This window comes from Chenopodium album, chromosome 26 (assembly GCF_948465745.1).
Source record: "Chenopodium album chromosome 26, dcCheAlbu1.1, whole genome shotgun sequence".
NCBI lineage: Eukaryota > Viridiplantae > Streptophyta > Magnoliopsida > Caryophyllales > Amaranthaceae > Chenopodium > Chenopodium album.
In genome coordinates this window covers 34,179,117-34,197,264 of record NC_137859.1, presented here as the reverse complement: position 1 = coordinate 34,197,264, position 18,148 = coordinate 34,179,117, and the positions used below count along the sequence as shown (strand labels likewise).

The window sequence follows — 18,148 nt, the reverse complement described above, 5'->3', positions numbered from 1 at the left end:
TATGTCTAATCGCCTTTGTTTCTTGATTTTGTAAGTGGACAAGGTGAATATTTTAGTATTGTGTGCATGATTACACAATCAAATCATGACATTATAAAAATAAATATATTGTTGGGAAAAGGGTGAGAATTTTCTCATCTCAAAGTGTCCCTTAGTGAGATTTGATCTAAATGCAAAAAAAAATCAAGAGGTAAAGCCTTAGATTGGTAATTCAAACCTCATCTTCAGCAATCGTACAATACAGAATATTTGAAATGACTTATATGCATAATTGCCACAGAGCTAGTGTTGTGCTTGTATAAGAAACATTTCAGGGTACAATATTCTGAATGCATTTTCCACTGAAGAAAAATTAACATCAAAACCATAACTCTGACCTCCATACTGTGCATAAAGGTAGTCTTTTGAAGACGTAGGGCGCGGAAGAATTTCTGCAAGCTCAGGAAACCCGGAACTGGATGGTTTCACATCTTCCTCCTTTGAAGAGTAATACACATCAGCCAGTTGAAGCCAAATGAGATCAGGATCAATCGATGCAAGTCCAGAAAGGGCGTCTATTGAAGCATCCCGGAGCCCAGTCACACCACTACATGCTATTCCTACCACAAGACCACTAACTTTTTTAAGTACTACTTCAAGAGCTGAAGCACTCTTTTTATCCCGCGACAACTCAGCAATCATGCGGAGAACTGCTACTTGGGTTTTCAGATTGGAAGATTCAGAGATGGGATCTTCCAATGTGCGAGAAGTACTTCTATAAGGTAGAAGTGGTGCTTTCTCATCACTTGAAATAGGTTTTCTTTTGAACGGTGATGTACTTAAGAGCTTCCAAAAATGGGACCCGTCAGTATGGAAACGTCGAGAAAAAAAGTCTCCACCACAAATTTTCACTACATTGCTTATCACTTCTGCACATCTACGAACAGGCTGCAAAAACATGAGAATTATCAGGAAATGCAAGCAAAATGGAGCAACAGTCGCGCCCCACACATTCCCTCCAAACCCACACAAAAAGAGGAAAAACGATTGTATACCTTACAATATTTAGTGCCAATTCCCACTTGTTCATGAAGAAAAAAATTCAAAAAAATACCTTGAGAATTATCAGATTTTCTGACACTCATTCACCGTCTGACCTAACCTTCCTAGTCTTGTTTCTATCCCATTTAATTACTTAAATCTTTCTACCTTCCCATAAATAATAGCTTCCCTTCTATTCTGTTTCTAAAAATTGTTGCTCTTAATTTCAGGATGGAGCTGCAAGGAAGAGAATGCCTGAACCCTTATAGGCTTATAAAGAAAATTTTCAGGGTATGCTGAGGGAAAGAGAGAGGGAGTTACTAGAAATTTACGCAGGGAACAGGAGTAGAATAATGGCAAACAATAGTTTTTTTGTTCTTTTTTTTTTGGGTTTTTGGGTTTGACAAACAATAGTGAAATTCGAGCAAGGTTCAGGAGAAGAATAAAAGCAGGGGGGGGGGGGGGGTGACAGAAGGCAAACAACCAGGGAAAAAACATAAATAATATCACATTGAAAAATTAAAACCAACAATAAGAAAACTAATTAATCAATAAGTGGGACAATACAAAACTAATTAATCAATCAAAGCCTTAATCCCATAAGTGGGGCCGGCTGCATAATAAGAAAACTAAAATTTATAAAAATAAAAAAAAAAAAAAAGAAAGTAGCACTAAAAAATGACAAAATCGCTTATGCTACAGCAAAAGTTACAAGGCTATCGGAATTAGTATTTAACCGAAAATTAAAACCTTCCTTTCTAAAAAGTTAAATAGATAAAATAAGCAGCTGTTTATAAGTTATATTGCTCTTTATGGCTTTATCTTGGGATTTTTTTTGGATTCATGAGCTATTTATAAGTTATAACAAATTGTAACTCGCCTTTTACTAACTAAACACCCAATAATATTAAATCATTTTAGTAATTTCTCTGCTATATATTTTCCTCGTAGCCTTGTTATACTCCAACACATACAACAGGGACCGAGCAAGCAGAAAACCTCTCCATCTGATAAACGACAGTCAATCTTATTCATAGAGACTACGAGGAAAAGTTTGTAATACACCACAGATCACACAATGACAGTTTGTGGCTGAAAGGAGAACCAAAAAATTTACTTCTCCATTTGCTATTATCTGTTGCATGTAAGGGAGGCACATATACTAAGTAATATAAAGAGAGATAACATGGCAACCCGTGTATCGAGAGAGAAAGAAAACACATTACCAAAAATGGATATGTAGCATTTAATATGCAACTTCTATAATAGGGACATGTAGCAATTAATAATAAACGCAGGGAGAAGATGCTTACCGCAGGGATCCTATTTCGTACACAAGCAACCAAATATGGCCATACTGTGTTCATCGTTGGAAGTAGTCTGTTCTCATCATTTCCCTCCTCAGCAACATCAAGAATGTCTTTAAGATGATAAAAGGAACACAAAGATGCTACTTCTTCAATGCCTCCTTTAGCTTCTTTCTCATGCCTGAACGCTTCTTCCACATTTGCCAGTGTCACAACACCATCCTACAGAGGGGAGGAAAGAATCAGATAACTAATTACATACTTCATTAGATAAATGAACCCGGCTAAATTGAAGTCTAGCCAGCATCTTGATACATTCATAAAAAATAGAGCTTTCTGTTATTCTGTAATCCACCAATCTGACAACACTCGCATAAATAACTTTGTAGCCACTCTACAGTTTAGATATGCAACACACCCACATGTACTTTAGGACAAGTAAAACCACGGGAAAAAAAAAATGTCTTAAATATAGAGGTATTGGGCCATCATTTTTCATAGCAAATGATACTGTATTACTTAGAGATAATGTAGAGGAGAAGAGTTTTTAAACCAAATGGAAGCAAATTATACACTAATTGAGAAAAACAATTAGCAAGTGCAAAAGATGATACTTCTGGTCTTCTGGATGAAAATCTAGAGGTACCTCAATTACGTTCAATGCAATCAAGGATATCGGTTCCTTTTCAGATCCAAGCAACGGAGTAACAGCTCTCAAACAGGATACTGCAACAGATGCAACGATCCGACGATACCTCTTATTGTCATGTAATTTAAACAAAATATTCTCCCACTCTTCCACTTTCACAACAATGTCGCGACTAAAGGCAACATCACATGGTTCTGCAAATTGCATGATCAAAAGTAAGAGCAAAGCACCAAAATAAAGGATATTCATTGCATTTAAATGCAAAGAGCACAAATTGGCTACATACCAGTAAAGCACCTGAAGTAGAGATAATCATGATACATAGCATGGCTTGTCCAAGCAGACAAGCTAGTTATATTGGCTTGAAAAAAGGGGTCGGGGTGGAAAGATGGACAACAAAAAGAAAAACAATGAAGACAAGAAAAACCATGGTATAGTCGTTTAGAAATAGCGTGTCCACATTGGCAATAGAACAACGCCTACATCTACCATTGACGGCCATTTGGACACTAGAAGCAAAAAGATTGGACACTAGAATATAACACTTCCCAAAAGCAAAAAGCAAAAAGATTGGACACTAGAAGCTATATTCCTCTTTGATCAATTAAGATAAAAGACTCCATAAATCTGCCTGAACCAAAATTTTGCATTACAAAGCTACGGAATAAGAAACTTGATAGGATACCCAGATCAATGGATTTTAGGGGTAGGGAGTCAGGGAGATTATACAGTGTTTCACATACTGATATACCTGGTTCCTCTGCATTAACAGTATCCCGTTCGAGTTCCATTTTCACATCAGATACTTTAGAATTAACAACTGCCAAAAAGGATTCAGCTTGAGCAGGCAACAATTGGGCCTCGTGCTTAGCTGCCTTAACCATCTCTGCTACAGCCTGACAGAAAATTGAAACATCATCATAAAATTACCAGTGATACAATTGGAAACATAGGCTTCAACATCACATTACTAATCAAGTATTGTGGCAAATTTCTTTTTGTGATCTCTGTGTGATGAGGAAGGGGAACTGATTAACTTTCTTTTCAAAAAGGGCTGATAGTCCTTGTCAACCAAATAGAAAATTCAGTAGCCTAGCCACTCTTTTCCAAGTTCCATCGTCCTGCTAAATAATCTAATAATCTAGTAATGCACAGAGACCCACCAAAAAAACTTATTACACAGGTTGTAAGCTAACACTCGAAGGTTTGTATTTAAAAGACCACAACAAGTATAAATGCATAACCTCAGTCACGAGACGTTATAAAGTCTTAGCAATTATTTTGACCATGAAAACAGCCCAAGGATGGCAAACTGGCCAGTTTACACAATTTAAAATAGGAAATAACACCTAATTAGTGATCTAAACTTCGCTAGTATGGCTTATTCTGACTAGCTACCAATCAATGAATCTATCTACTCATTCCTAGGAACAGATAATCACAATAGTATGTGCAAACCACAAGCCAAAAAATTTTAGAGGAACATAATGCCTGCATGACACTTGATCAATTTTCAAACACTAGCTAATTAAGATTTGAAAATCAGAAGTACAGAGTATAAAATGTATTCACACAGTGCACTCAGAAAATTCAATTACCTGAAAATACCAATATGGCAATATTTCAATGATAAAATAAGCTAATAACAGTTTAAGACCAAGATAGGAGGCAGATGACTTATAAAATACAATAAACAGCAACGAAAAATCATCAATAAACATTTCTAAACAAAGTTTCAAATGAAAATGAAAACCTTCAAGAAATGAATAGTCAACTCCGGGTGCTGATGCCTTCCAAGGATTTCCAGTTCCATTGAAACAGAGCGCATCTACAAAAAGAATTTTAAAATAAGGCATAACTAGTCACATACCATAAATAATGGATGGTAAAGATAGTTGATGTTCTACATAATTTTAAGAGGACCAAAAAGCCAAGCAGATGTCTCAAAAATACAATTGAAAATTATGGCCCAATTTTAAAAGTATGATGTAAGAATTTGCTTGATACTTGCCATTTTTGGGAAAAAAAATACAAAAACCCTAAAGAGAATCAGCCAAGGCAACTCTAGATGTTTTCGACAATTCTTATCATATTTGCCAGCTCAATGACTAATAAATCAAGTCAATAAAGTTTACAACTTATGATTTACACAAAAAAGGCATGAGCTACACTTGTTGAGTTAGTTATCACCCATCGTATTTATAGAGTTACTAATTATCAGGGGTTTTGAACAAAAATACTGGATCCAAAACATAAACCCCAACTTACAAAGAGGGTGCACAAAATAAGTCACATTTGCCCCCCCCCTCTCTCTCTCTCTCTCTCTCTCTCTATATATATATATATATGCACCCCCGAAGTAAAATAAAACTATATATGCAGACATGATAGGTTAATTAATAACTATTGTACAGGCCTATAATAGTTTAAAGGCAGGCCCCATCATTTGTCATAATACTATTATAAGTATTTCATATACTACTCCAAGCTAATTATTGTGCCAAAAAAAAAAAAAAAAAAAAAAGTTAATATCAGCATCAAATTAGCACTAAATATACATACATTAATTGATTTAACACCATGTAAATAAAATTAAAAAAATAAATAAAAAAGGTTTCAACATATTGATTTATTATCCTACAAAAAAAAGGTATATTATGAATCTATAATATGCAGCAAACTAAATTCCCCATATAGCAAGCATTTATAAACTCATATTATGTTTTTGACCTGAGATGCCGGTTGGGTTTTCCAACCAAGAAAGGCATGGGATGCAACCTTTCAAACTATGTCTCTCGGCGAAGCGCTCTTTTGGCTACCTTTGCCTCGAGGTATGGTTTGAGCACTTTTTCCAAGTTTGTGATTAAAAAAAAATGTGCTTTTTTTCGTCAGCCTTATAGCCTACGGGTCTGTGACCATCAGCCCATCACATCAAGGTGACAGGATTCGAAACTATGGCCCTCTGTACCCAAAACAGATGTGCTGACAGACTGCACAAACAAATTGCTAAAAATAATACAGTATAAAGGAAAATTTGTAATAAAAAAAATAAAAATTTAAAGTAACTTTTTTATCAGAAAAAACCTTACAAATTTTTTTTGGCAAGTTAAAACCATAATTTTTTGTTGTTGTTGTTGTTGTTGTTGTTGTTGTAAGAGACAGCCTAATCCCATTTTCCAATGTTACCGACCTATTTCCGGCATTGACTTGGGGTGTGCAGGTCATATGACCTTAACTTTTCCTATTTCCACCCTCTTCCCTTCGTTGAAAATCTGGTCTCTCTAATTTCGTCCCCATTTGCTCATTTAATCTCAATCAAAGGTCGAAATCAGCCCTAAGGTAGTTAATGTTTGTAATTGAAGACTTTCCCAATTGATTTTTAAATTCCTCTATAATTTATCCTTGATTTATTGAATTGAAGGTTTTTGATATATTAGGGTTTCTTCCCCCAATTTTCAAATTTTATCAATCAAGAATTGCTGAGAGTGTAACTGGTATAAAGGAGTAGCACAATGGAGTAAATGCGAGGAAGAAGAAGGCAAAGAAACAAAATATCATTGAGAAAGGGGGCAAATAAGATGAAGTTGGTGTATTGCCAGTTGTTGGGGAGGTGGTAAATGATAGTCTTCCTATTATTAAGCAACTATACCTATTTAACAATTTCTATTTCTAATGTTGACTTAATGCCTTAATACTTATTATATGTGACATCTAATCATCACATTCACTATACTATTTTCCTTAATAACCGCATAAAATCACCAAATGTAACAAAGTTTCAAGAACGGAGGGAGTAACAAATAATCTAGTAAAAAATGGCAAGCGCTTTAATTAATGTTCTTATTATACAATTTTCAAGTATATTCAATAAATCAACGCTTATGATAGACAAACAATGCCACACATATTGTGACAAATTATGACTAAAGTATTGTTACTATTGTTAGTTGTTACATCTTATTAAAGTCAATATATGACTCTTTTGGAGTATATTTGAAACTGTTTCACTCGGACCACGGTAATTTATAATTACCTCATAAAGATTCCATTTCTAAATTGTGGTGTTTCTGGATTCTCAATGATAATTAATAACCAATCAAAGACTTTATTACGAGGAAAAAGAGAAATAAATAACATCTTTTTTTTTTTTGGAAGCATAAATGAATAACATCTAGAAGACATAGCATTTGTCATTTGATTTTCAAAACCGAGAATCACCCTTTTTTGCTATAACCAAACACTTCAAGAACCAAAAACAGGGTGAAAGGATAGCAGAACAGGTTTTCACAATTAACGAAATTTGGAACATACCGGCTCCTCCAACAATGCCAATATTTTATGAGTCACACCAACACAAGAAAGCATTGCGGCAAGCACGTTTGGGACGTGAGGATTCAGATCCAAATGACGCAATTGATGGCATAATGAATCAATAACATAGTCTGAATTTAGCATAACTAGGTGACCAACCTGTAGATTGTTTGGGTCAGAAAGTCAGTAAACCAGGAATTGGCAAAGGGATAAGGCATAGTATGACTCTTACCGATGAACATCCAGATGTGGCAGAAATTAAACGTAGCACAACATCAGATGCGTGTCTGACGTCAGAGTTTGAGCACATCAGGTTTTCAAGCAACAGATATAGAGAGGAACAGAGAAACCCACTTGAAGCAAATTGCTCACGAAGTGTAGTATTGAAGATCCCAATTCCCTCGATGAGCACCTGTTGGTAATAAATATGAAAAGTGTTAGAGCTAGACAAGATATAAAAACAATAAAAAGCAGCTTAAAATGACAAGTTATGGAAGTGTCATTTCCTGGTGTAGTTTGGCAACATCGTGTAAGAAGTTCTTATCAATACTTTCACTGCCAGATTTAAGAAGAGATGTTTCATGTATAACTGGAAGGTCCCATATTTCTTGAGCTATGTACTCGTGTAAAATGGTACCAACACAATCAATTACATGCTGCCTCACGTTCTCAGCTCCTTTAGTCTGCCAATGTGATCCATGAGCAACATGGCATCGTACTTGGCAAGAATGACCAAAAGCAGTGGCATCACTATTTTGCCTCTCTTCAACTCTTACTCCTGACTTCTTAAATATTTTTCCAAAAACATTCATAGCTTGATCTGACATGCCAAATAACATTTCATTAAGGATACATGCGGCAGTTCCAGCTTGTCGCAACAATTGACCTGAATTTGTCCTAGCGTACCAAGATTCCCAGCTTTCACTATTGCACTCCTTCCTACGTATCTCAAAGACTAATTTACGCAAATTATCCAAAGGAATTTCGATAATCTTTGATAACGGCACTTCATTTCTATAGTCTGTTTGGCACATAGAAAACAGAAACAAGATACACATAAGTCAGAATATTGACAAGAACATCAGGATTCGATCAGAAAATTATACAATTGAGGAAAGATACATTACCAGAAATTAAGGATAAACCCACAAGTCTAAGAATTCCTGCAAGTGCTTGATACAATTTATGAAAGTTTACATAGGCAAACCAAGGAGGCATACGTGGAAGTTCATAATTCTCATAAGTTTGTCCTTCGGAATACTCCATTTCCTTGACCAAAGTGTGCATGTTTGACACTTCATACGTATTGGAATTATTGACAGGATATTGGTCTTCAGAAATCTTACTTCCAATTTTTAACTCTGCAAGAGAATGCAAGTATCCAGTAGAAGAAGGCCTTGATAAGACTATTTTTCCAAGAGAGCCAGCAAAGACAGACTCCTCACTCAGACACAAGGCAAATACATCAAATAACTTTGCAGCCTTAATCTGCATGGTCATATATTTATAATTAACTGTGATGTTTAGCTCATAAATAAATAAGCAGAGAGTGTGAAAGGTGCAAATAATTCCACATACAATAACAGATAAAATACTCTTTCCACCCATTTATTTTGTGATACTGGTTATACTAGTAATAAATTCCTAATTTGCAGACATTTAACCTCACATTAATCCCTCTATCTCATATACACCACTCTATCTCCTACTTTTTTTTAATGCATCACTCTCTTTCCTACTTTTTCTAACACACACCCCACTTGCTTCCTTCACTCCCCTACCCTTCTGTTTTTGTAGCTACAACAAATGTAACCAACAAAAAAACAGAGTATAAAGCTTATAGGAAAGGCTATAGTTTATGATCAACTAAAAGAGGGAGCAACCCTCTTGGGCTCTTGCCAAATAGTTCCCGTATCTTGCTTTGGGTGTAATTTGAATCTACAGTTGTCTAGTTGGGATGGTTTTCCATTATTTGAGAAAGGTTACCTCATCTATCTGCAAACTTAGGTATCCTTCTTTATCCTAACATTACTTATTCAAACTTTCAAATACCAGGTAATAACACAGCTACAGAAACATATTCCAAGTGATAGAAAGGATAAACATCAATGAAATGACAACTAAAGAAGAGTGAAAAGGCATCCTACAAAGACCAGCAGGGCCAGTAATCTATAAATTGATGGAACTGCAAAAAGATGACATATCTACAAAGTAGTCTCATAATATTGATGAAAGGACATACAGGAGAACGTAAAAGGTGATCAACAACAAGTTGAGGTCCAGAATAGTAGATCACAGCAAGCATCTGCTGAGCAGAAGCAAGGGCCAAAGATTCCTCACATCCAAGAATAAACTTAGGGAGCTTCTCAAGTAGCCTGTTATTAAGAAAAAAGATAATACAGAAATGAAAGTTTCTGTTAAATTCAAGAATAAGTAACCAATAAATTCAGAGCTAGTGAATATGGACCTGCTAAAAATTTCAGCTAAATCATCCTCAACAGTATATTTTCCATCTGATGAGAACAATAATCCAAGGACATCTTGAGCAGGCAGGGAAACATCTTCAGAATCATCACAAGCCAAATTACACAAACATTCCTAAAGCCAAAAACAATTATAAGAATAATCTAGCAAACATGAAACAAAGATCGACTATAATAGTTCAGATATACATCACATAAACACCTTCCACTTACAATTCAAAAGTGATAGTAAAACCATCTTTAGGGAAAATAAATAAATAAATAAATAAAAAGATGCTAAATAATGCTCCATCATATAGAATTGGCACTAGTTCCATCCAGATATATGAAATGCAGATGCAACAAGAAAAGACACAATAGTGTAAAAATCTTTCACATATCACCTAAAATTGAATAATCTAATATGTTTTTAAGCCATGCTTCTCATCTATATATCAAAGAGTTATAATTTTATAAAAATTTGTAATTTCCAATGTTTTAGGATAAAAGTTAAGGTGGCAAATAGTTGTGTCATGTCATGTTTGTGTTTGATCTCATGTTCATTACGTGTTGTTCACAATATCAATCAAAAACTAAGTAAAAAGTAGGGTAATTGCATAATTTGACCAATTATTAATACGGGTTGGTTGTGTCGTGGCGTGTCGTGACTTAGTGTTTTCTTTGAGTATTTTCGAGTTAATGTCGAGTTGCCTTGTCATGTCGTGTCAAGCTCTTGACAAAAAGGTCTATAATCCTTCATCTACACTCTTAACCCTTCAGCTCTATAATCTAACCTATTTCCGAAACTCCTAATTTTTCAGTAAAAATGGAAAAGCACTTTGCTTTCAAGGGTAAAACTGAAGTTTGATTTCTCTTTCTCTAACGCTCAACCAACATATTACTTTCAAGGGCAGCAACTGCACTCTTAGGTGTCTTGAACAATCCACCTTATCTGCCAAATATTTGATTAATGCTTATCAAGATGACCAATATACATAAAGGTAGTGACAGCTCTCAGAGACTCTCGAAAGGGATACAATAATATAGTATCAAGAAGTCATCAGATATCATGCATTCTTGTACTACATATAAATCAAAGAGATTGGAAAAAGAACAAACCAAAGGTTCCATTCCATCTAAACATTTCCTCAAATGCTGGGATGTCAGATGTGTAGGCAGCATGAGACAGTTAGGCAAACATATTGTTGAATCCTACGGTTATTTCATAAGATCTTTTGGTTCAGAATTAGTATTGTTTCATTATTCTAATGTAACAACTTTACTGATCTTGCTCTTAGGCATTAAATATCAATAGGGGTGAATGTAATGAAATAATAACAGTCTTAGCAAGAGTAAATTTAACGCAAGAACATCAGCCCTGCATCAAATATTCAAATATACCAAGTGATAACGAAAAATATGACACAAAAAGCTTTAGTAAGGAGTAATAAGCAGTATAAAGTAGGTAAAACCAACACACCTGCAATATCGAAATCCCCATGCAACATGTTAATTAAAATAAACTTTTAGAGTTAATCAGATTATTCACCAAACAGGTTTTCTACATCACAAGAAGACAAGCAGTTAGGCTACACTTAAAGTTTGTGCCCAAGCGTAGCATACAACATTTGGAAGAGCAATGAAAAGAAGTATCAGTAGCTTAACAACACTCAATTGGTTTACATGGAAGAAAATCACAAAGTACTAAAGTTATTAGGTGGTAGATGTTGATCAGGTCTCTATAAGGAATATAATGGATTTCTTAGCCAGCTTGCACAGCAAGGCTCGTGATATTATTGACAATTTTGGTCTGACTAACTTAATGTAATACAAGAGGTTAACATCGTAGTTTTGCTAGTCTATAGTCATATTTTTGAAGAATATTTGGAGAGATGATGAGAGACCTCAATTAATTAAATTTGGTCAGTTATTTGGAGAATGTCTAATCAGTTTTTGGAGGATATGTTATCCTCAATTATCCTCTTCCTCTTCCTCAATTTCCTACAAACTCTTTTATGTTGCCTAACAAAAATTTCCCCTTCTATTAGTGTGTTAGATAGTTAATACAGCAGATATGTAAAACTAACAGTAGATAACAAATAATAGATAACTTATACCATATATATATATATATGAAGATTTATATAAACTTAGACCTTGATATTAATAAATCTGAAAACAGACTTCTAGATCTAAAATAAAATTAGAAAAAAATAAAAATTGCAGTTTGAATATAAGTGAACCAGCAGAAAAATTAACCTCCAGCTCACCTATGATGAACTTAAACATTGACATACAGTAAAAAAATCAAATAAGAGAGCATTAAAAGGACATATAAAGCTGTAGTTTTAAAATCAATCAACACTGGTGTAAGCATGAACTCATTACTTGATTCAAAACCTATAGGTGGGTAGGTGGTTGGTGTGTGTGTGTGGATATAATAGTTTTTTTGCAACCAGTTACTTAGGGTCTCTAAATACTGCAGGTACTTCTGAAAGTGAATTGGTGGCATAAATAGTAAATGACCCAAGAATCAGATTTTACTACTTATATTCAAACAATTCATAAGCACAAAGCCAGAACTCAAAACCACTAAGTACTACAATTTTTATTTATTTTTTTGCAAACATTTTCATGTCATGTTCAGAATTTGAGATGTTTGGGTTCCTGACATCTCCCTAAGTACCCCATAATCAAACATAATGTTTATCACAGCTAATTAAAAGTAAGTGAGAATCAAATGAAAGGTAAACGAAGCAGCAGCAATTACTGTCATCCTACCAAAAGCATCAATCTGCTCCCCTTCGAAATATAACTGCACTTTAATAAGAGTCCTTGTACTGCAGAGACAAGCCCACGCCTTATTCTCTTAGATGGATGCACACATATCTGACAAGAGCATCAAAGACACGGTTTAGCAGGCTGTACATTATAGTTGAGAAAGAAAGAAGATAGCTCTGAACCAGCTTTGGCAATTGAAATTTCTGATGTATGGAAATAACAGTGATAAAGCACAGTTCATAGTCGACTCTAATGAAGCAACTTATTCAAGTTAAAGTTTATCAGCTTGTGAAGAAACAAACTAAATTCAGATAACAAATCAAACCTATTAACATACATGCGGAAATATCTTGCCCAACAAACTGTCAATATTGACTGAAGTTTTTTCAAGCCAGTCTCTCGTACGTTTGACATGCAAAGGCCCTAGTCCCCCACTGACTTTGTGGCTTTGCTTCTCCTGAAGTTCCTCCTTGGTAGTAGGTGCTTTTAAACATGAACTATTTGCAGGAGTTTGAATCCGATCCTGAGCTTTGACATGAATGTGGCGTAGCTCCTCCAGAAAAGATTGCGGAGATTCATTCTCATATGAAAGCAAATCAGGCAAATTATTGTGGGACACACGAGGGTCAGATATATTGGCATCATCCTGAAGGACTACAATTAGGAATTCCGCCAAGCCTCGAACTGCATGATCAGTAGCTTCAGTACTTCCAGCAGCCCCACTAATCATAGATTTGGAAACATTCAAAATTCCAGCCAATTTACTAACGACTCCAGGCAGAAAGAAAGCCAGGGCATCTGGAGTACCAACCTGCCAAAAGGGGAAATAACATTCACTGAGAGGATATCGAATATTACTCGAAACTAAGAATGAGAATAAACACTTATTCTACATTTCTACAATTCCAGCAAAATTCTGACTACACAACTTACAACTTTACAAACATAAAATTGTCAAGATCAACCCAAAGGCTTGGGTTGAACAGATTCTCCAAGCATTAGCATTTCTACCATAGTTTTCTGGGTATAAGCAAAAAGACTTCTTCATTTTTACCTTTGCTACAAGTATGCGTAAGGTCAAAAGAGCTTCTATCCGAATCTTTGCACTGCCCCTAAGACCACGTAAGCTTTCGGCTTCTGCAATCTTGGTGCAAGCAAATTGATAAGAGCTAAATTAGCAACGCTTATAAGCATGTGAATAAAAATAATCTTATTATACAATATGCATAACAAACAAGGTTTCAACATACATTCAGCAGGAGAGAGAGCCAGTGTCCAACAGCAGCTGAAGAACTTTCTGATTGGAGAAATGCAATCAAGCATTCCTTGGTTTGAGAATGACACTCCAAATGTTCAGCAGTTGAGCATAAATCTTCAGTCTCTAGAAGGGGAGGTTGACTAAAACTGTGTTTGCAGGAGCAAGATGTGTCAGAGCAAGGAGTTATATTGGAAATCAATGTCCTAAAGCACTTGACTACTCCTTCTCGGAACTCTTCTGCAGCCTCTAATGGTGATAGCATGGCACCATGAGTCAATGTCTTCAGCACAACAGTCATCTACCAAAAAGCAGACTCAAAACTTTAGGCCACATGTAGCATCAATGTTCAAACTTCAACCATGATAAAAATGTAAGGACAACTACGGCTCTGTTAACTTGGCAGAGTCAAACTTTCCAGGAAATCAGTATTCAAATTTTCATTGGAATATAACAGAGGATAAAAGACGAGAAAAACTTCCTCCGGAACATAATAATTGACACACTTTGACATTCTTCACTATTCATATACTAAGTTTGACTATAGCTTTGAGTAATGTATGAAAATCAACTAGTATCGTATAAAATGTTTTTAAATAGATATTATTGTGAAGTTTAATATAAACTTTTTAATACTTTTTAGTAATGTTTAATTATATATATTGTTGGTCAAACTCACATATTGATATTGAGTATTGACTGTGTCAATTATTATAATGCTGAGGGAGTAGAAACTATTTTTTTGGATGAATACTTAATCCCCTCAATTGTGTGCAAGAAGACCAAGGCTATGCAGATCCTCAGTTCAATGGCCCATGGTGGTGTCTAAACATTACTGCCTCATATTGCTTTTGCCTTTGATAATGAACATACATCATGGTGATAATGGACAATTGCACTTATAACAATGTAGAGCTAATTGAACAAAGAAACAGTGAGGTATTGTTTGGTTGACATAGGAATCAAATTCCCATAGACATTTGTATATCAATGGAATCTAATCCCACTTTAAATTTCCTAGGAAATGGCTAAACTTGTTTGAGAGCTATAAAGGCATTTGCAAATCATGAGAATTTTGAATTACCAAGAGGGACACTTGGTAATTTGATTCCCATAAATTTGCACTTTACATTTTCACTTTTAAGAATCAACCAAACAAACACCCTATATCCAAATTCACATAAATTTTCAATTCCCCAACTTGTTTTGTGCAACCAAACAATTCCTTACTTTTTCTAATTTGTTACCATGATGTTTGGCATTCATATTTGTTGGCTTAACATCAAAATCAAACAACAAAAGTGATGAGGATTCATATTCAACTTCAGAATGATGAACCAATCACCTTGGTTCGCAATTTTTCATCTAGTTAAATAATTCATACTTATGTTACATAACTTGCTAGATAGCTTAGTAATCTTGCTTAAAATATCTTAATTTTCTTGCTTTATTTAGTAATAAGCCCGTGGATTCTCCATGAACCCTTGAGGTGTGAACTTTACATGGTGCAATTTTTGGGCTTGATCTATTTTTTTGCGTCCAATTCATGTGGCTTAGCAGTATGGACCGAATTACTTAATCATTTCCAGTTCAAATGTTGTTTAAAGTTTATTGTACTCCTGGTTATTATAGGAATACTTAGGCGTGTAACTACAAAAGGATGCAGGAGTAATTTTCCTAACCCGGGAATGCGTTAGCTTTTATAAATCATTTGGGAATTAGGAGTCTAGTAGTAATCTAGGTAGTTTCAAATAATCAAGTGTACTTTGCGCAATAAACTTAAATTTTCACAAACTTTTTTTTAATTGTCCTAATATATATTGTCTCCCACATCCACCCAAAGACGACCCGAAACTAAGAACATAAAGACTAAACTAAGTCCCAAAAACATTGCTGAAAAGACATGTATAACGAATGCAGTTTACAAAAACTCCCTGATGGCATGTAAAACAGATAATACGTTTTTGGCAGGCAAAAGAAAGGTGACGATGTACGGAGTAAAAAATGTCACAAGACAGAAGTAAGGTTGCTCTATGGTATGAATAGAAGTGTTAAAAAGGATCCACAAACCTGATTTACAGAAACTAAACGACATTTGGTAAAAAGCTCCTCCAAACATTGAAGCACGGCTTCTGAAACAGCATCACTCACTTTAAGGGTTTGATGGGCAAAGAGCAAATCTGATTTTTCATCACAATTACGCTTTTGAACAGATCTGCAATCTACTGCTGCATCCACTAGAAGCAGCAAAGGAAACAAGATATAGCTGAAAGAAAAATAGAGGATAAAATCAGAACTAAGTAAACAATTGTGATGAATACGCCCACCGTCCCAATTGATTGTCCTCAAGATTTTTTTACTTTGTTAATTTTTGGTAGAGACTCCTTATTATCAAAAATGGAAATGATACAATCTTTTAGGGGCAGCCTTAAAAGAAAAAACAAAGCAAACAATAAGGGACATAGCGAGTATGAAACTAGCACAAAAAAGGATGGTTGAAGCATTACGAATAAATGTTGAATCATCAATATAACTATCAATCAATCAAAGCATTACGAATAAACGTTGAATCATCAATATAACTGTTTAAAATGAATCCTCAATTTATTCCTTGGAACTGTATTCAAACACCCCTTTACATAATGAAAGATAGCATTTGTAACAGCAATATGAAGCCTTAATTCCAATAAACAAAAATGCAATAATAAGGAAGCAGAACATCATACTCAAAAAACGGTTCGACGTCCTTGGAAGACAAAGAGCGAAGAAGGGCAAGCAATTGAGAAACAGCAGGTGATTGCTTCTTGGGGTTTTGCAGAAGGTCAAGCAACTCCAAACAACAAGATTTTAAATGACAGAAAATGCTACTGTTCTGAGCTTCATCACTCAAGAAACCATCTTTATTCAAATCCATGTCGTTTGCCACACCAACCAACAAAATTACATGAAAATGCTGTCAAATGCTGCGATGTTTGAATTTGTACACTACAAAAAAACAAACAAACACCCAATTTCTGAATAAATTAACTTGAAATTGTACACTACAAAAAAGGGTATTTGATTTTATATAGTATGAATGAAGTATATCAAAGTTGAAGTTTGATACATAAACTAATTTGATTAAACCAAACCTCGTATAAACTAAAATTATAGTTGATTAAACAGAAAAGAAAAAGAGAAGGAGAAGGAGAGAGGCGGCTACCTGGGCGTTGGTTGATGTTTTTACTGAACTTCACAAAACTTTCTCTCTCCTCCACGAAAATGACGAGCAGAAAGGTTGGAGAACAATCCCCAAGCTCAACGGGGAGGGAATCAACAGAATTAAAACATGAAAACAAAGAGCGCAAGAAGAAGGTGAGAAGACTTAACGCTTTGTTTGGTTTAATATTGAGTTAGAGACCTACAGGTGATCAAAAATCGGGCTGGACCGGACATTAACTTAATTACTCGTGTTTAAATTTGCTAAAATGTAGTGGACTTGTCGGGCCAAAGCAAGCTTTTTTCCGATCGATTTGGTTTTTTTATCTAAATGCGTTTTAAAGCTTGACCAAAATAATTAGTGAAGGAAGGGGAAAAGAGAAGAATCTATTTTCAAGCCAGACTAGCGGGCCACGATAATGCGTTTTAAATGCATTTTAAAACTACTTTGTATATCATTTGGTTTGATAGATACTAGTAAAGGAAGGGGAAACGAGAAGAATCTATTGTTTGGTATGACATTAGTAAAGAAGGAAAGGAAGAACAAAAATAAATAAATAAAATAAAATTTAAGTTTAATAGATATAATTTAGGTAAAATTAACTAGAATAATCTCTTCTTTGATCGATTCGCGCAAAATAATCCCAACTTTCGATTATTTTTTAATTATCCGAACTTTAATATGAATTTGCTTTTAATGGTCCCAACTAGTCATCAAACTTGTTATAACAAGTCACCTAACAGGTCAAAATGTGATTGGACAAAAATTAAAATTAAAAAAAAAATTAAAATTAGAAGAATTGTAATTAACTAAAAAGTAAAAACCCACAACCCCTCCCAGCAGCTCAGCTACATCTCCGGCACCGTACCTCCACGTTGCCCATACCCCCGCCCCCACCTCTAGTTGCATCCAGAGCCACCTACTCCACGCCTAAGACAGCGCCACCCTTCACCCTATCGTCCTCTACTCCTCCCAAATGCACTAGTAAGGGTGGTAAAAATTATTATATTACTCTTGTTGATGACTTTTCTCGTTATACCAAAGTTTATTTACTTAAAACAAAAGATGAAGCCGAAAGTGCATTTTTAAAGTACAAAGCCGAAATTCAAAATCAATTAAACCTAAATTAAAAGAGTTAGAACTGATAGAGGTGGTGAATAGGGA

At 34.9% G+C, this 18,148-nt stretch overlaps 1 protein-coding gene across 1 annotated transcript; it reads right to left on the bottom strand.

Annotated features, from left to right (window-relative positions):
• Nucleotides 1-203: 203 nt before the first annotated feature.
• Nucleotides 204-17,121, bottom strand: LOC145617084 (uncharacterized). The gene is made up of 18 exons (XM_081671777.1): nucleotides 16,988-17,121; nucleotides 16,512-16,770; nucleotides 15,856-16,051; nucleotides 13,781-14,086; nucleotides 13,585-13,674; nucleotides 12,868-13,341; nucleotides 12,531-12,638; nucleotides 9,755-9,885; nucleotides 9,530-9,662; nucleotides 8,415-8,775; nucleotides 7,793-8,308; nucleotides 7,520-7,761; nucleotides 7,288-7,446; nucleotides 4,730-4,804; nucleotides 3,728-3,872; nucleotides 2,974-3,170; nucleotides 2,334-2,549; nucleotides 204-927 (listed from the first exon to the last, which is right to left on the bottom strand). Exons 2-18 carry the CDS (start codon nucleotides 16,697-16,699, stop codon nucleotides 283-285), a joined length of 4,182 nt encoding a protein of 1,393 aa, XP_081527903.1. The 5' UTR covers nucleotides 16,700-16,770; nucleotides 16,988-17,121; the 3' UTR covers nucleotides 204-282.
• Nucleotides 17,122-18,148: the final 1,027 nt, after the last annotated feature.